This window comes from Vulpes vulpes, chromosome 6 (genome assembly GCF_048418805.1).
Source record: "Vulpes vulpes isolate BD-2025 chromosome 6, VulVul3, whole genome shotgun sequence".
NCBI lineage: Eukaryota > Metazoa > Chordata > Mammalia > Carnivora > Canidae > Vulpes > Vulpes vulpes.
The window spans coordinates 506586-525221 of NC_132785.1; the positions used below are offsets into that span (position 1 = coordinate 506586).

The following is an 18636-nucleotide window of genomic DNA, read 5'->3' on the forward strand; positions in this document are numbered from 1 at the left end:
AATTAACAAAATGATGACTCTCATTGATTCAGGAGTGACTAACTAGCTAAAAGCGTGTGGCTATTTTTTCCCCCACTATTTCCTGAAAAACAGTTCATTTAACACCCACTCACCAAAAAATAAAAACAGTAATTTTACAACCAACCCCTAGTTTTTCAGTTACCCTTTTAATGAATATAACGAGTAAGATATTCTCAAACTGGACTAGTTCCAGGGGGCTTGGTCTCAGCTGTTCCGTCAGTATGGAATCTAAACGCGCTTGGCTACATTAACAATATTTTGTGCTGTGTAATCGCTCTGTCACCGGTCTCTCTCTCTTCCACTCAAACTCCATCTGTAATACAAACAACCTATCTTTTCTCAACTAGGCGGGGAAAAAAAAAAAAGAAAGAAAGAAAGATCTTATAATTCCCTCCTCCCCCGACGTACACATACTAGTATAAAAATCTGTTTTGTGATTCAGAATTGACTCAGGGCATGTGGACTAACAGAAATCTTTTACTCTCAGCACTGAAGGCTGTTAATTGGAAAAATAAAAAAACTGAGGATCTGTCTCAATTTGAGGGAGAACCAACCGGACACAGGGCCAGGCTCTACTGGAAAAAAATCAAGTCTGGATAGGGCCTCCCTGTTCCGCAGCATTGGCTACTACCTGAGTAGACCTGAGCCTAAGTAAGCATGCCTGGAAGCCAGCGTGGCCACGAAGTGCCTGCTGAACACACAGCTTCCAGGTCCCTGCCTCCTCCGTCTACACTGGCTCGTAAGAATGGGGCGTGTTGACAGTTTATCCCAAATGAAATCGCTGTTCGATAAACGAGTCCAACGCAAATTTTAAATGTCTCTTCCACCTTCACAGCCCAGTAGATCACAAACTGCTCATCATCATAGTCAGCCTCAGATATCTTTATTCCTGCTGTCTACTGCTATGATTAGATGTCTTACTCAAGGTCACACAGGAAGAAAAAGTTGGAGAAGGTTCAAAGACACAATTCAAACACACAATCCTACTTTGAAATACCCAACTTAGATTGCCTCTCAACTACAAAAGGATTTCAAGTTCTTCTGACAGAGCCACTTCGTAAACACATCACTTGGTAACATTCTTTTTGTTCCCTATAAGAGGACCCTGAACAGAAAAGATCTTCCAAACTGCATCAAGTATTTACTTTTTTCTAATTTTCAATCATGATATATTCAGAGAATGGAAACACAGAAAATAATCCTCCCCACGACTTCCACCAGTACAGCAGGATATCTTCACTCTGATGAGCCACAAAATTAAAGTGGATTCCCGAAAGTACACTGCTGAAAAAAGCAGTCAAATGGTATTTAATGTGCTGCTCTAAAGAAGTCAGTCTTTCTCACCGGTGGCCCATAAACTATGTTGGCACAATTTCTAGGCAGGTGTTAAGATGCCAGGTCTCATAAGCTTGTAACGTGCGTTCAGAATTAAGATCTAACAACTTTATTGGAAAGTTATCATATTTGCTGAAAAAAAGAGAAAAATAATGTGATTACAACTACATCAAGTATATCAGCACCTAAAAATGAACATGGAGAAATGAAACAGGTTTTGTGTTTGTGTGACAAGAGTACTCCTATAATTCTGTCTTTGATCTTATTATTTTGCTATTACTGTTAAAAGTTTTAAACAGCTAATGGTTTATTAGGATATAAGCATGAGCATGTGAAGTACCACTCGATTGCCGCCCAAAGGGCTATAAACTAGTCAAGAATAACCTTATCACTTTAGCTGCCTCTGCCTGACTATATACAAGTCTTTCTGTGTGATTTCCTCCAAAGTTCATATCTGGTTATGTAAAGAAAACCCACTGATCTCTGAACGTGACTTAAATGACTTTTTTACAACACTGTATAGGCTACGCTGACATCTACACTGCTATTTCTTTATTCCTGGATTTCTTCTCCTCTTTACTAAATTTCTTATTTTGAAGAAAAACTTAGAATGTTTACTATGTTCCAGGCATATGATATAATGATACACAAGGAGCTATAGCTGCCATCATGGAGTTTATAGATGGTGGCACCAACCATGTACAGGAACTGCAATGTCACCATTAGAGTCCAAATCACTTTATGTTCACGGTAAGAACCACCACCAGAATTCAGAATCCCAAAGGAAAAGATCTTTCCCTTAGGGCCACATAAACAAAAGGAATTTAGAAATCCTGTTGTTCTAGAACCCAGATGCTTGAAACCCAAGATGGTTCTTCTAGACAGGGGACTGCCAGAGCTAAAGAGCATCAGCTTCCAGACGCCTAAAGACCAAAGCACCCCCCAAGGGGCACCACTGGTAAACCAGCAAGCCAACCTGTGTGTGTGCGTGTGTGCGTGTGTGCGTGTGTGTGCATGTGCGCAGGGAAGACTTCTGGGAGCCGAGCCTTATGAGGCTGCTCAAGCCATTGCCCAACTGTGACACTGTCACAGGAGCAGGCCCTCGTTTGGTTCCCATAGACCCTGGCAGGGCCAAGAAGGGAGTGGACTGAAGACTGCTGATGGCCGTACTTGTTGTCACAGCAAACATCTCTCCTTGTGGGAAGCGGAGGAGTAGCGAGACCGACACGGAGATCCTTCTAACTCCAGAAATTAACAAAAAAGCAACATCTGAAAGACCAGTTATGGCTCAAAAATGGGCTCCTATCCGCGCGAGAAAATATCAAGGGGGCAAAACTGTCTGCGGAGGACAGTACGATACAGTGAGGTCCCGGTAATTCCGGCCGAACGGCAAAAGGGCTCCTGACAGGAAGGGTTAGAGAAGGAACAAACCAAACATGGTTCAAGCCCGGAGTGTGTAGCCAGCTCACCCAGAGGTGCTATGGGATGTCTCGCAGATGGGAATTCAGCTTTAGGCGACACAAAATAGTGCAGAGATTGGTAAAGAACTGCCCTGTCTGACGGCTGAGAGTTGGGGTGAGAGACCAAATGGCCGGGAGCCTCCCGTTCCCCACCGGGCAGGGCCTCCTCCGGGGGCCCAGGGCCCGGGCCGGCCGGACCCAACAGCTCGGGTGCAGCCCCTCCACCGGCCTGCATCGAGCCGCAGCCCTCGCCCCCGGAGGGCATCCATGTAGCAGGACCCTCAACATGAACCTTTAACTGTCCTCCCCTCGAGGCAGGACACGCACGCTGGCGAGCTGTGTGGGGCGAGCCCCGTTTGCCAGGTCCTCGCGCACAGACCATCGTGCGGTTCGCCTGGGGCTGCTCCTACACAGACCCAACACCTGGAACTCACGGCCCTGCCACTGCTCTTGTTGCTGTTCTCTCATTAGCTTCCTATGTTTGCCCCAACATGTCTACTAAAACCCAAGAAAAAAAATGCCCATGGTTTATTCCTAATAAGATAGTACGAAAATGCATTTCCATGCTCTCTGATTAAGACCTGTCACCTTGGGGACACCCGGGGGGCTCAGCGGTTTAGCGCCACCTTCAGCCCAGGGCGTGACCCCGGGGTCCCGGGATCGAGTCCCACGTCGGGCTCCCCGCAGGGAGCCTGCTTCTCCCTCTGCCCGTGTCTCTGCCTCTCTCTCTCTGTGTCTCTCATGAATAAATAAAATCTTTAGAGAAAAAAAAAAAAGACCTGGCATCCCTCTTTTCTGTTTCCGACTGAGGACAGCCAGAAGAAATATATTTGGCAAAATTTTAGGAAGCAAGATAATAAAAGATAAAAATAAGTCGGCAAAGAAATTTGTGCAGGTCTGTGAATAATGAAACATAAGAGTCTCTTACGTAAGTATCAGGACTGTAGATCCTGATGACCTGTCAATATCTTATTTTAAAAATTAAACACTTTCATAACATTGAGCATTTTTTTAAGTGAAATTTTTGTAGTTTCAGGCAGGTATTCAGCTTAGGGTTTAGGGAAAAGTAAAATAAAGAGAAATCCCAGTCTGGGTCACTATATTAAAAACCATATAATTTGAAGAGAGAAAAGCTCAAGAGATCTAAGCCCCAGACAAAGGGAACTCAAGGGACCAACATCAACCTCAACAGTTAGTCATTAAATGGATTACAGAGAAACTGACTTCTTGTATTTCAAATACTTCTGTCCCTCAAATGTTCTCAAAAAGATGTTGCTCTTGCTTTTTAAAAAAAAAATAAAGTTAAGAAAAGGCATTTTCAAAATACTCTTATTGGGGGGAAAGTTACCTAATTTCTGCTATTTGTATCTTTTTCATTTTGCGACTGAGTTCTTTTGTCCTTTGCTTATTGGTTGGGACTTTTGTCCCAAAAAACAGCAGCTTCATGAAGGCCAAGCAGTGGATTTCAATCACCTGACAGAAGGCCTGGAAAGGCATTACGTGGCGGGACACACTCATCTTTCTGGGATGCTCTGGGGGTCACTTTAAAACTAATCAAACGATGGCACTTCCCTGAATACACCTGGAGGGGTTAAAGGCACCCCATCAAGTGGGATTTCAGGATCCTACAGAAGGACCTCAAGGAGCAGCCCGGCGCCCGCGTAGACGGAGCTCGTGGACACGCTTTCACTCAGTCCCGTTTGCCACAAGACGGTGCTTACTGGCTTTACAATAGTCAACCCTTGTTTTACTTTATGAGAAACACTTCTACTCAGGACCCCAATTGCCTAGCATTAAAAATCATTTTCCATTCCACTCAAGTGTTTTATGCACTCTACTAAAACTGACCACTTGTTTCCCTTGACTTTAGTCTGAGCAACATCAGCAAAATTAATGGATTAGCAGTGGTCACTTTTCTCCCAACAAGTTTTAAGCCTCAACTATCAGTTTAAGATCTAAGGACAACAGAATCCTGAAATATCCTGTCACAGGAAAACCAAGCAAGAGTGTGCTAAATAAACGCTGTGATTACTCAGATTGATGAACATGTTATTTCTACCTTGGATGATCCATGTTTCCATTTCCGTTAAAAAACTAAAAGTCCCTTGGGCATATTTTCTTTCAGTAAATACAGAATTAGAAGATCATATTACAAAATTATTTTTGAAAATGTAAATGGTAAAAATAGTAAATTGCTTTTACCGATGGTTCCACAACATAACCTATACCAAAAAGAAACCAACAAAGGAGCAATACACTTCTCAACTAAGAACCAGGGAGTTCTTTGAAATAAGGTATAAAATAATATGATGAGCATTTCCCAATTACACCCACACCCCCCAGGCTGCCAAGAAAGTCCCTCAACGGAGTTAAAGATGTTGTCTACAAGTCACCAAAACAATCACCACCTTATGAAAACAGAACTGCCAAATTCATTATTTTAAATTCCTTTCTATCACTACTCTAACGACATGAATTTTCCCCAAAACTCCAATAAACCCAGTAGAAGAGGTGGGACAACACACAAACCAGCTCCATCCATTGTCTTTAAGTACAGAAAATCCTCCTTTGACCAGTGGGAAAATCGACATTTGCAATTTACATATAGAATGACACGTTTCCATCCCAGGTGTACAGCATATGAACACAGTAATCATTTTAATTTTCTAAATCCTCAATTCCGAGTTATCTGTTGCTGCAGAGCTAAAGTCCCAACACACAGGAAAAGGAAACCGATCTAGCCACAACCTCACAAACCGCTCAATCTTTTCCTGGTCCCCCTTGGGTTCAGATCAGCCATGACAGTCTGTATTGCTAGATACCAAGAGCCGGAAAGTACTTTGTAAATTACTTATTTAACATAACTGATAACCAAAATATTTTTGCAAATGTGAGATCAAAGGAAACGGCTAGTTTATCCATCCGGCTCCAGAGGAGGCAAAATTGTAAAGGATTTGCCTGAAATGACTCAGCAAATTGGCAACAAAAATGAAAATCCAATTCCAGCTTCCCACCCAGGCACAGGTTCCAACCTACATGCTATTTTGAAAACTCCAATCTTAAAAAATACATAGTTTGGGGTGAATTGAATGTAAACATGAGCCTATGTCCACACTGGATCTCTGTCTTAACCAAGATAATTTAATGCATTCCCTAGCTCGTTTCACCAAGAATTTGAAATGACTCAAAAAGCAGATACAATGAAACCAAACAACAGAAATAAGCAAAATATAACAACTAAGGAAAAGATGTATAAGAACAGAAAGGGGGAAAGGAAAAAAAGAGCAAAGAAAATGCGAGTAAAGATCTGTTGGCGAACGGAACAGGCCCGTGCCCGCCCGTGTGTCACATCATCCCTAAGGACCGCGAGCCAGGTCCCTCGGAGCTGCCCGCCCAGTCCTCCTCGCCTCATGATACGTGCAGAAAACTCGGCTGGAGCAGGCCCAGGAGGAGACGGAAGGGACTGCGGGGCCCGGGTGCCTGGACTCCCCCTCCCAGCCTCGGAGACGGGCTGTCGGGGCCTCTAGGCCGTCCGCGTCGTCCCAGCATGATGCAGGACATGGGGGCTGAGCGCTGCCCTGGAGAAAGCAAAGGGCCTCCAGACCCCTTCGTGCTCCCTCAGAGGAGTGCGAGTGCGGCGGAGCCGGGAACCGTCCGAGGAGCCAGAGCGGCCCGCGCCCGCACTCGCACTCCACCGGCGAGCTGGGGGCTGAGCTGGGGGCGAGCTGGGGGCCGAGCTGGGGGCGAGCTGGGGGCCGAGCTGGGGGCGAGCTGGGGGCGAGCTGGGGGCGAGCTGGGGCCGAGCTGGGGGCGAGCTGGGGCCGAGCTGGGGGCCGAGCTGGGGCCGAGCTGGGGGCGAGCTGGGGGCGAGCTGGGGCCGAGCTGGGGGCGAGCTGGGGCCGAGCTGGGGGCCGAGCTGGGGCCGAGCTGGGGGCCGAGCTGGGGGCGAGCTGGGGCCGAGCTGGGGGCGAGCTGGGGGCCCACGACGCGGCCTCCCCGCGGCCTCCCGCCGAGGGCTACCAGCCCGGGGAGCTGCCGACGGGACTGCGCAGCCTGCGGCCTGCCCTCCGTAGAAAGTCTTCCAACCAAGCTTTGGATAAAAACTAGGACGTTTTTAGTTCGAAGTTCAAAATTATGTTTTTCGGTGAGGTCGGAATTCGATCCGTTCAGTTAGCCGAGCACATGGTAAAGTGGCTGCACCTGTGTGAAAACCGAGGGGGCCGAGCGCGGCGCCCGCTGGCCAACGCCACCCCCGATCCATGCCAAGACCCAGGGCTGGAAAGAAGAGGTCATTTTGCTGCTGTGTTGCGTGCGCCTCTGATTCGTACCTTTGAAAAACCATCTACTGTTGTGCTTTGGGGACAAATTCATACACTTGGGAGCCACAGTAAATTCCACCCGCCAGCCCAGGCAGCCACAGAACCCACAGAGGCTCTCCGACTGTCCAGCACACCCTCAGTCCCGAGGCTCCGCGCCTCTTACCCCCTATTCACTCCACCTAGTCTCCGTGCCCAGGGGGAAAAGCTGGCAACAGACGCCCAGACGTGATACCCAATACTTTAATACAGTAAACAAAATCTCAAACACCTGCCATCCTGGCTCCTGCTTGAGATTTCTCTCCTCCATCCATCCCTTTGACCCCATGAACGGCAAACCTAGTTAAAAAAGTAAATCTAAAATAACTCAACCTATAAAAATTAAAAAAAAAAAAAAAAAGGGATCCCTGGGTGGCGCAGCAGTTTAGCGCCTGCCTTTGGCCCAGGGCGCGATCCTGGAGACCCGGGATCGAGTCCCATGTTGGGCTCCTGGTGCATGGAGCCTGCTTCTCCCTCTGCCTGTGTCTCTGCCTCTCTCTCTCCCACTGTGTGCCTATCATAAATAAATAAAAATTAAAAAAAAAAAAAAATAACTCAACCATGAAAATGGGAATGCCTATGCTTTCCATGTTTTGTTTCGTTTTGTTTTTTGCCCTCTGTAGAGGGAGATGCAAATGTGGTGGCTGAAATGGTACCTATTAGAAGCCTGGAACAAATAATCATTTATGGCTACGCCTGAAACCTCAACTCTATACCCTCAGAAAGGCTAACACTCTCTGGTTTCCAAGCTCAAGCAGGTCCCAGCTGGATACTTTGTAATTTGATCTTGTCATAGGCAATAAGCAGCTATCACATGAGATACGTCAAAAAGATACTATTTTTTGAAAGAATACTGGATAAGGAAAGGCTCTTATTTCTCAGTCATCCATAAAAATTGGCACATGGGAAAGTACAAAACCAGTCATCAGTCACCCCAGATTCTCTATAGACAGCGGGGTTTTAAATGGGACTTTCTTTAGGAACCTTTGTGACCAGGTTCCCATTACGCCTGTTTCCTGTTATAACACCACCCAGCGTGAGTGGTGTTTATTTTAGGTCTGCCCCCCCCCCCCCCCGAATGTACACACCATGAAGACAGGAATCATCTGTCCTACTTAACCACCATATCCTTGGGACATCGCTAAGTATGGAAGAAACATTTAAAATTTATCGACTGAACCATCTAAAGAAATTAAACGGGACAAGTCTCTTTGCTTTTCTTCTTTACTTGCCCTTACTTTTCCCAGACTATTTTCGGCTCAACATCACAGTGGCATCAATTGGGACACGGCTCAGTCCTTGCTCTTAGAGATCAGAGCGATCCAGGGGAAACTGAACAGACAGGAATTGGGAGGTACACAGTCAGGGCGAGGCTGAGTCAGAAACTCGTAGTTTCGAGTACCACAAACCCACCGGAGAGGATGTAAGCACTAATGGGCACATCTCTTGAATTCAAAGGCAGAAGCAGAGTCGGGCTTCTGAAGGTTGGGAGGAGGAGGAGGAGAAAACCCCTCAGCCATCACCTGTTTAGGTTTCTCTCCCTCTTGACCAAGTGGCCCTTCCTCTCGGATTCATACTTCCTTTTAAGCGGATCAGCTTTCACTGTTTCTTTATGCACACGAATGCCTCACAGCTATAAGGTTTACATGTTCCCAGCTCCAGGGACCAGCTGAGGCTGAAACTAGCATTTCTTACTCCAAATTCTAAGTTCTGGGAAAACCAGGTTGGCTCAGGAGCCAACAGCCTTAAGCAGGCAAGTCTGGTCTCTCCTGGTTCCCACCTAAAGGGGAAGCGGGGCTTCTCAGACAAGACAGGGAATGAGGACACATCCCCAAAGCTGGTGTGTTTTTGATCATGATGTATGTGCTCACTCCCTACATCCATCAGCCTTCTCACCCTCCCCGGCCCTTCAGGCTCACTCCCAACCATCACACTTAGCCTTCGCCATCCGTTCCTTCTCATCTGACGCCTTAGCCTTCTGCTTCCTCCCCTCCATTAAACGTCAAATTCTTCCTAATGCTACAAAACATTACTGTCCTGCCCAAAACGTGACAAACACTACATTAAATGGTATTTTAATGAACAAAATACACAAATAAGCCATATATTACATGTACAGGATACTTTACGTTCTCCTCCAGATTTGGAACACTACTGATTACTCGCCACCTGAGACCCATCACAGTCACAGCCTCTAGATACACCCAACCTTTCTACTTATTTTGTGACTAACACCACGTAACTGTTTACTAAGCAATCTCTTAACAAAACACCTTTCAATAGAAAGAAATGCAAAACAATCTTTTGGAAATCCAAAGGTATTTCAGGTTTTCTAACTGCCCCCAAATACAGCATAATTCCTTATGCAGTAAGATTCCACCTCTCTCGAGTTCGACAAAATGGACTCTTGCTCGAAGATCAGCTACTCTGTTATCCGAACGCACTTAATTCCTAGGAACATAAAAGCCAGTATCTGATCAATTGTAATGAACACAGCCTTTTGATTTTTTTTTTTTTTTTGCCTCTCCGTGGTATTGGAGCCACCAAACAAGGAAAGATTATGGAAATCGTCTTGACCATATGCACCTATTCCTCTGCAAACCCTGGCAACTAGCTCAGTGTCCTGTGTAGAGCAGGGATGCAGGAATGATCCACTAGAAAATGTACTTATGATGTTAACTTTGACCTGTGTATTTATAAATCAATAGTATAGGTGCATGAGGCTTTCTATGTGTTCATATAAACACATGTAAGTGGATCAGAGGCTATAATGTCGGCTATAATGCCAGAAGACAATCTTCTCAAACTTTAACATACAATCACCTAGAGATCTTATTAAAAATGCAGATTCTGACTCAGAAGATCTAGCATGGAACCCAGTATCTGCATTTCTAGTAAGTTCTCAGGTGACCCTAATGTGGTTAGCCCACACACATTTTAATTAAGCAAAGTGATGCCTTTTTCACCCCCTTTAGTAGAAGGTCATATGCAAAATATGCAAATAACTAAAGAGTCCTCCTCCTCCTCAAAGACTGATCAATCACTAGGAAAATGTTTGATAATATTCTCAGGTACTAAAAAAAAAAAAATATATATATATATATATATATATATTCTCAGGTACTCTTCTTTATTATCAGATTCAAGTCTTCAATAAGTATTTACGTACTGAGCAACTTGCCTGGTGTAGGAACTACAGCAAGCCCATAGTTATTCATACAGCTTAATCAATGATAAAAAATGCAACTAGAGGCTTCTCTGTATTCTCAGTGACATTCAAATAAAGAGAGTATCAGAGAGTGACAGCAAAAAATGCATTTGGATGTGTGTATGGGGAAGAGGCAGATAAGCAATTGCTTATTAGGACCCTGTGTCTCCATGAGGTTCCTATTCGTGTTCACCTCAAGAAAATTCTTTGCTCACCATCCCTGAGCTCTCATCATTCTGCCCAGGTCTGATTCTCCTCTGTCTTCATGGTCATGGGAATGACATTGTCTGGAGCCGACTCTCAGCTGCCTGGACTAAAGACCTTCCCCACCTCCTCTAGTTAGATAGCATGTCAAGTTTGATGAAAAAAGCAAGACCACAGCTAGGACTGGTTATATCACTCAGAAATCAGAAAAAACAATCAGAGAATCCCTTTCCCTCTCCTTTTACCTGAGCCCTCAGCACTGCCACAGGTCAAGTTCACCTGGGGCTCTCGCTATATAATGCTGTCTGCTGGAGGCACAACGGTTAAGGAGCCAATATAAGAATTACAAGAAGTTTCTTCTTCCCTAGTGCTGGACTGAACACTTGGTTCAGCTTCATGATTACCATATATTTCCTAAAAAATTCTAAAGACACGCAAAACCTCAAAGATAATTTGAAAAATCACAGAAAACCATTATATCCTTAATAATTCATTTGTTCACACAAGCAAAATTGCTTACTGAAGTTATTACAGCATTCTTTTGCCAGAGGCATAAACTTAATCTCATCTACAATTTAGCATGAATTTATTTTGGCTGTACGCTGTGATATATACTTCTCACACTGGGATACTTCTATCAAGGAAAGAGGTGCACACTGCAGAAAGCCAGAGGGTTTACGGGCCCAAACAGCAAACCTGAGGGCTGTTGCTAGGGTATCAATTTTAATTAAGATTGGAAGGAAGGGGACTCAGGGAAATGTTTCCTAATATAACTAATAATGAATTTAAATAATGATCTTAGACTCAAAGAAACATGGAATAGGATGCCCACACTTCATTAACTTTTAATAATAAAACACCAGACTAAAAAGAAATTTCCTACTTTGAGGAGCCAGCTCTTCTCTCCCTGTAGGAGAACTTTGCCAGCACACAAATCTAAGAATCAGTCACATGCATCTTTTAAAAATAGATTTTAAAGAGTAGCTACTTATCAGTACAAGGACATATATCGCATATAAGAGCTCGAGGAAATGAGACTGACCTCCCATTAGAATGTTTCAATCTGAAGCAAATCCTTGTGAGAGCAAAAATCGTCCATGTGGACTCTCTTGTATTTGAATGAATAACATAACAATAATGCAAAAACTGACTTCACAAATGTAATCACAGGGCAAAATTTCAAATGTTGAAGGAGGGTACTCCACAAAAAAGTTAAACAAAAAGTTGGAAAAGAGGGAGACAGCTATAATCTGAGATAACTATGTGCTGTAGTCCTTCTCCCATTAATCTTATTCAGAAACTGTGAATATATAGTCAATGTCAGAAAGATACTCTTATTTTACATACTGAGAGCCACAATGATTTAATATGGTACTTTCCATTAAAATGATAATCCCAACCCTCAGATATCCCTACTCAAGAAGATACAGAGAAGGCAATCTGGAAAGGAAAGGGAGGTGGGGTCCATGTCTGATTTTTTAAGACAGAGATCGAGATACTTACAAGGCATCACATAGTATATGCTTGGCCAATACTGTCCGCTGTCTCTCTTTAGCCACACACGAACGGTCCTACAAGAAGAAAAAAAGTGTGTTAAATTATAGCGTTTTTAATCATGGGAAAATGTTGACAGAAACCAAATAACTTTACATACATCTTAACTGTATATATTATATATACATAGAGATCTTAACTGTAAGTATTTACATATACACACACACACACACACACACACCACTTAGGCCTCTCTATAGATCCTATATTCCTTAAATTTAAGGCTTGAGTACCCTTAGAATTACACGACTCTGTAAGTATTATCCTCATATAGGTCTATATACACACATGCAAAAGTCAAAGTGTTTGAAAATTACTATTTTTGTTGTTCTTTTGCCTGTCCAAGTTTGTGACCTTTGCCTTAGTCTGCTGGAAACATTCATTTGTATGGGGAGTTAATAAGCTTTACTAGTAAAGGAAGCGTAAAGAAATAAAATGAAGCCTCTGACATATGCAGAAAGACACATATAGCAAATCCATAGTCTTACAGGCCAGGCCGTTGTCTTGAGAGAAGGTTTTTCCAGGCATGGTGAGGTATTGTAAACTCTGAGACTCAGATTCCCAAGCCAGAGGGCCGGCCAATGGGCCCACCGTGAAACATGGAAATCTTTCCGCAAAGGCTGTGGATGAAGTTCCAGGCCAGCACGCCAGATACAGACATGGCAGTGACCCAGGAGAGCTCAGAGAGAAGGGGCCAAAGAGAAGATGAACCAGTCAGGGAGCACCACCAGGCTCTGACCAACCAGAAAGGCCCACTATGAGTTACACCAGCCATGACATCCTCTGCACATGCCGACAAGGCAAACACATCTAGAAGGTAATGGAACATTCTTCTAGAGACCAGACTAAGTAGCAGAAATCAAACTAAGGGAAATAAGCAGTTCCTCACGGTGGGGGGGATCATATAGGGCACACCCCACACCCTGCACACTTAAATCATCCCAGGGTAAAAAACAAAAGACTGAGCATTTTGATCTCACACTATTTAAGTCATTGTACTAGACTAAGTTTAAAATTGTACTGGATTTTTGCCCTAACCAATGGGTTTCCCATAGGGAGTAGTAAGTAGGAGGAAAAACTAGATTAACTATAGACATAATAAAGAAATGTCATTTTCTCTGCACAGCCACAGGATACAATGTAGTGATATACAGTGACGCAACTACATATATATATGTGTATATATATATATATACGCAAAATTGTCATCCTTTTGGTCAACTATCCTATTTTAAGGGATGGACAGATATAAGGGTAAATAATCTATAAAAAGTAATTTCAGGGATCCCTGGGTGGCGCAGTGGTTTGGCGCCTGCCTTTGGCCCAGGGTGCGATCCTGGAGACCCGGGATCGAATCCCACGTCGGGCTCCCGGTGCATGGAGCCTGCTTCTCCCTCTGCCTGTGTCTCTGCCTCTCTCTCTCTCTCTCTCTCTCTCTCTGTGCGACTATCATAAATAGATAAAAATTTTAAAAAAAGTAATTTCAATATATTTGCTATATTCATATCAGCTTCAATTAAATAAATTTTTTTAGAATATGCTAGTACAACATTTTACTATGGACGTTGTTATCTCAACAAAAATAAATACAAGTGACATCACAGGAAATGGCAGAGTAGGAAGCTCCAGAAATCAGTCCCTACACCAAATCCAATATCAAGCTGGCAAAAGCCATCAGAATCGCTATTTTAGAACTCATAGGTCTACTTAGGTGCTTGCAGCATCTAAAAATCACAAATATGTGGAAATTAAACAATATAACCATAAACAGCCAATGGATCAAAGAAGAATCACTAGGGAAAAAAGAAAAAGAAGAAAAAAAGAATCCCTAGGAAAATCAGAAGATATATTGAAATGAATGAAAATAAAAAGAACATAAAAAAACTTATGAGGAGCAGTGAAAGCAGGACTCAGAGGTTCATTTATAGTAAATGCCTTTATTAAAACAAAAGAAAGATCTCAAATCAACAACCTCACTTCACACTTTATGGGACTAAAAACAGAAAAGCAAACTAAACGCAAAGCCAGCAGAGAAAGGTACGTATTAAAGATTAAAACAGAGAAAAATAAGATAGCGATTAGAAAGCCAAAGACAGAATCAGAGAAACTAAAATGTGGCCTGTGAAAAGGTCGCCAAAACTAAGAAACCTTCAGCTAAACGGATTACAAAAAGGCAAAGAGAATGGAAGTAGTTAAAATCAGAAATGAAAGTGAGAACATTACTACCCTAAAAGAAATGAAACGTACATGAACTGTCTGCCTGTAAATTTGAGAATCTAGATTAAATGGAAAAAATCCCCAGAAACACACAATCTACCAAAACTAACTCAAAAAGAAATAATCTCAACAGGCTTGTAACAAGTCAAAAGATAGAATCAGTAATCAAAAATAATAGTGCAGACCAGATGGCTTCACTGAATTCAATCAAACATTTCAAGAAATAACAACAATCCTACTCAACCTTCCAAAATACAAAGAGGAAGGACGACTTAACTTTGAGGCCAGCATTACCTGATACCAAAGGAAATAAAGGACTTGCACAGACACAAACACAAACGTTGCTGAAAGAAATTAAAGATACAAATAAATGGGAAGACAATCCATGTTCATCAACTGGAAGGCTAGATCTATGACAACACTCCCCAAAGCAATCTATAGACTGAAGCAATCCCTATCAAAATTCCAATGGCTTTTATTGCAGAAATGGAAACATCAATCTTCAAATCCGTATTAAGAAAAAGTTGAACGCCTCCGACTTCCTTATTTCAAAACTTAACTGCAAGGCTACAGTAATCACAACAGCACAGTATTATTAGCATAAGGATAGATATGGATCAAGATAGGCTCCAACATCTATGGATCATAAATTTTTGACAAGGGTGCCAGGATACTTTCCCACTTAAGTATCTATACTTAAGAGATAGATCAATGACCTGAATATTGCAGCTAAAACTGAAGTTATTAAAGGAGAATACAGAGGCAAATCTTCATGACCTTGCATTCATTCAATAATGGATTCTTGAATTGGATGCCACAGCCTTTAGTACAATAAATAAATAAATAAATAAATTAGACCTCATAAAAATTCAAAACTTTTCTGCAACAATGGACATCAACAAGGGAGTGGAAGGACTATCTACAGAATGGGCGAAAACGTTTGCAAATCACATAGATGAGGGAGATTTAGTGCTCATACTCTGTAAGAAACTCCTGCAACTCAACAATGACAAAATAACAAGAAAACCAATTAAAGAGTGAGCAAAGGACGTTAGTGGAAATTTCCCCAAAGATAAACAAGTGACCAACAAACACATGAAAAGATGCTCAACATCACCGCTCAATAGGAAATGCAAATCAAAACTGTAGTAAGATGCCATTTCACACTCACTAGAAAGGCTACAATAATTTTTTTTTAATGGAAGTAAGTGTTCTAAAGGCTGTAGAGAAATAGGAACCTTCATACATCGCTGGCAGGAATATAAAATGACGCGGCCGTTGTTGAAAATGCCTTGGCAGTTCCTCAAAAAGCGTTAAACCACATGACCCACTACTTCTACTCCTAGGTATCGGCTCAAAAGAATTGAAAACAGGTATGCAAACAGGGATGTGTTCATGTATGTTCATAAAGCACAATTCTTGCCATTTGTAACAACACGGATGGATGGAGAGGATACTGCTGGTGAGGTAAGTCGGTCAGAGAGACATGTGCCGTCTGCATTCACTCATACGGGGAATATAAGAAATAAGAGACTCTTAAAAATAGAGAACTGGTAGTTGCCAGAGGGACGGTGGGTGGGGGTGGGTAAAACAGGTGAAGGATTACGGGTTCACTGATCCTGATGAGCACGGAGTGGTGTGCGGAAGTGCTGAATCACTGCGCTGTACACCTGAAACTAACATAACGCTGTATGGCAGGTACGCTGCAATTTGCCCCCCCCCAAATTTTTTTTTTTTAAATTTTTTTTATTTATTTATGATAGTCACAGAGAGAGAAAGAGAGAGAGGCAGAGACACAGGCAGAGGGAGAAGCAGGCTCCATGCACCGTGAGCCCGATGTGGGATTCGATCCCGGGTCTCCAGGATCGCGCCCTGGGCCAAAGGCAGGCGCCAAACCGCTGCGCCACCCAGGGATCCCCCCCCCAAAATTTTTAAAACAAAAAACAACAGCACAATTCACAATAGCCAATAGGTATAAACACGCCAAATGTCTCTCAGCAGATGGACGGATAAACAAAGTGTATGGATAGAATATAATATTATCAGCCCCGAGAAGGAATGAAGTACTGATAACACGCTAAACTTGTATGAACCTCAAACGCACTACACTAACGTAAAAGCAGCCAGACAAAAAAGGTCACATAACATTTGATTCTTTTCCATGAAACGTCCAGAACAGACAAATCTGTAGGGACAGCAAGATTAGAGGTTGTCAGGGGATGAGGCTGGGGTCAAAAGGGGAGTAATTACCCAGTGGGTACTTATGGGGCGACACAGTTTTGAAACTAAAGATAGTTGGTGGTTAAGACCACACTGTGCATGCACTAAATGCCACCAAATTGTAAATTTTAAAGTGGTTCACTGTATGTCATGCGAACTTCGCTGCAATAAAAATTTAAGAAGAACAATCAGTACAGGCTTTGCCTGGAGTTGAGGCAGCTACCTTCGATCATGAGATAACAAGCTCGAGGACAGAAGCAGACAGGCTGAGGTCAACAGGGTTGAAGATGGAAAGGGCCTGGCCTCAGTAATACCCCGATCCACCAACCCTTTAGACGGACTCTAGATATGTCTGAGAGGATTTCCTTTACTTTTACCCTAAGCCACTGACAGATGGATTTTGTTACCAGGATCTGAATACATGTTAGCAGATAGAGAAGATGAAGGGAAGGAACATCTTTCCTTAGGTTTGGGGTCTGTCCAACTACATGATGGGGCTGTCACTCAGAGATGAGGAACAATGGAAAAGGGCAGGACGAGGTGAGAATTGTGAGCTCAATTTTGAACATTTAAATCAAAGGTGTCTTGGGGCACCTGAGTGGCTCAGTGGTTGAGTGTCTGCCTTCGGCTCAGGGCGTGATCCCGGGGCCCTGGGATCGAGTCCCACGTCGGGCTCCCTGCATGGAGCCTGCTTCTCCCTCTGCCTGTGTCTCTGCCTCTCTCTGTGTGTCTCTCATGAATAAATTTTTAATTTTTAAATTAATATTTCAAATTTAAGATTTTAAATTTAAGGTTTTAAAATAAAGTCTTTAAAAATACAAAACAATAAAACTTTTAAAAATAAATAAACCAGAGGTGCGTTTAAGTTAGCGAAGAGTTCCTAGTTAGTGAAAGATGAAAAATATAACTAGAACCTACGGCAGAAAGTTGTTGCAAAGATTAAATGTAAGGTTCTTCTTTTATTATTTTAGAGACAAAGAGAGCACATGAGCAGGGGGGAGGGACGGAGGAAGAGGGGGAGAGAGAATCTCAGGCGGACTGCCCGATGAGTGCGGGGCCTGACATGGGGCTCAATCTCATGACTTTGAGATCATGACCCGAGCGGAAATCAAGAGTCGAATCCTCAATTCCAACTGAGCCACCCCGGCACTCCTCAATGTAAGGTACTTGACATACAGCATACAGGAAGCACTCAATAATTGCCAACGGTTATTATTATCATCATTATTATCACTGTTTTTTTAAAAACACACTAATCCACCATAGCTTGGGAGAGTTTAAGATCCAAGGCCTTTCTGGCTTTGCCAACATGCCGAACACGTGAAGGGATTTTTTGCTCAATCTCCAAAGACATCCTATGAACTGTTCATCCAGTCCCTTATGCAGTCCTTCCCCAGGTACCGAGCACCTGCTATGTGCCAGGCACTGTGCAGGAGCAACCTGTAGACAGACAAGTAAACATCACGACAACCATGAATGACAAGGGCTCTGAGGGATTTTAAATCCCTGTACGGCAGTGCAGGAAAGGAATCTCATCCACGGGGAGGAGGGCAGCAGGCTCAGGAAGTGCTGACTCTGGAGGGACGGCGTTATCTGTCGCTCTATTTACTTCCTTCATTGCCCTGGCCACAATCTGTTATTTGACTTACCCGCTTGTAAATGTCTTTATTATCTGAAAAGTAAAAATAAGAAAATAGCATGGCGATAAAGAACATCTTTTCCTGCTCACTCCTATCTACCCAGAGGCTGCCGGAGTGCATCACACATGGCAAATACGTGATAAATATTTGTTGGGTGGATGAAAATAGGTTGGTCTAAGGCAGCCGAGACGCTGGCTGTCTAAGCTGGACTCCTCTCCTCTGCCTTCTCCTCTGCCTCCCTTGCGGCGCTTACGGTGACCTGGGAGGATGCGCAGGGCGCGGGGGCCAGTCAGTGGAAGACAACACACCCGGAGCGACACAGGCTGCTGGGCAGAGGTGATCGGCCACGGAAACCACCGTAGGCGAACAAAAAGAAGTCTGCTGGGCTTTTCAAGGGGCGGTTCGGCCAACAAAATTCCAAT

General features: G+C 43.4%; 1 protein-coding gene across 7 annotated transcripts in view; it reads right to left on the reverse strand.

The window, feature by feature from the left end:
• WDFY2 (WD repeat and FYVE domain containing 2) overlaps positions 1-18636 on the reverse strand; it is a 157646-nt gene that overhangs the window by 76953 nt on the left and 62057 nt on the right. For all 7 annotated transcript variants that reach the window (XM_072760503.1, XM_072760501.1, XM_072760499.1 and 4 more), the window contains one exon: positions 12087-12154. In XM_072760503.1, the coding sequence (XP_072616604.1) occupies positions 12087-12154 (68 nt within the window). The remainder of the gene's footprint in view (positions 1-12086; positions 12155-18636) is intronic.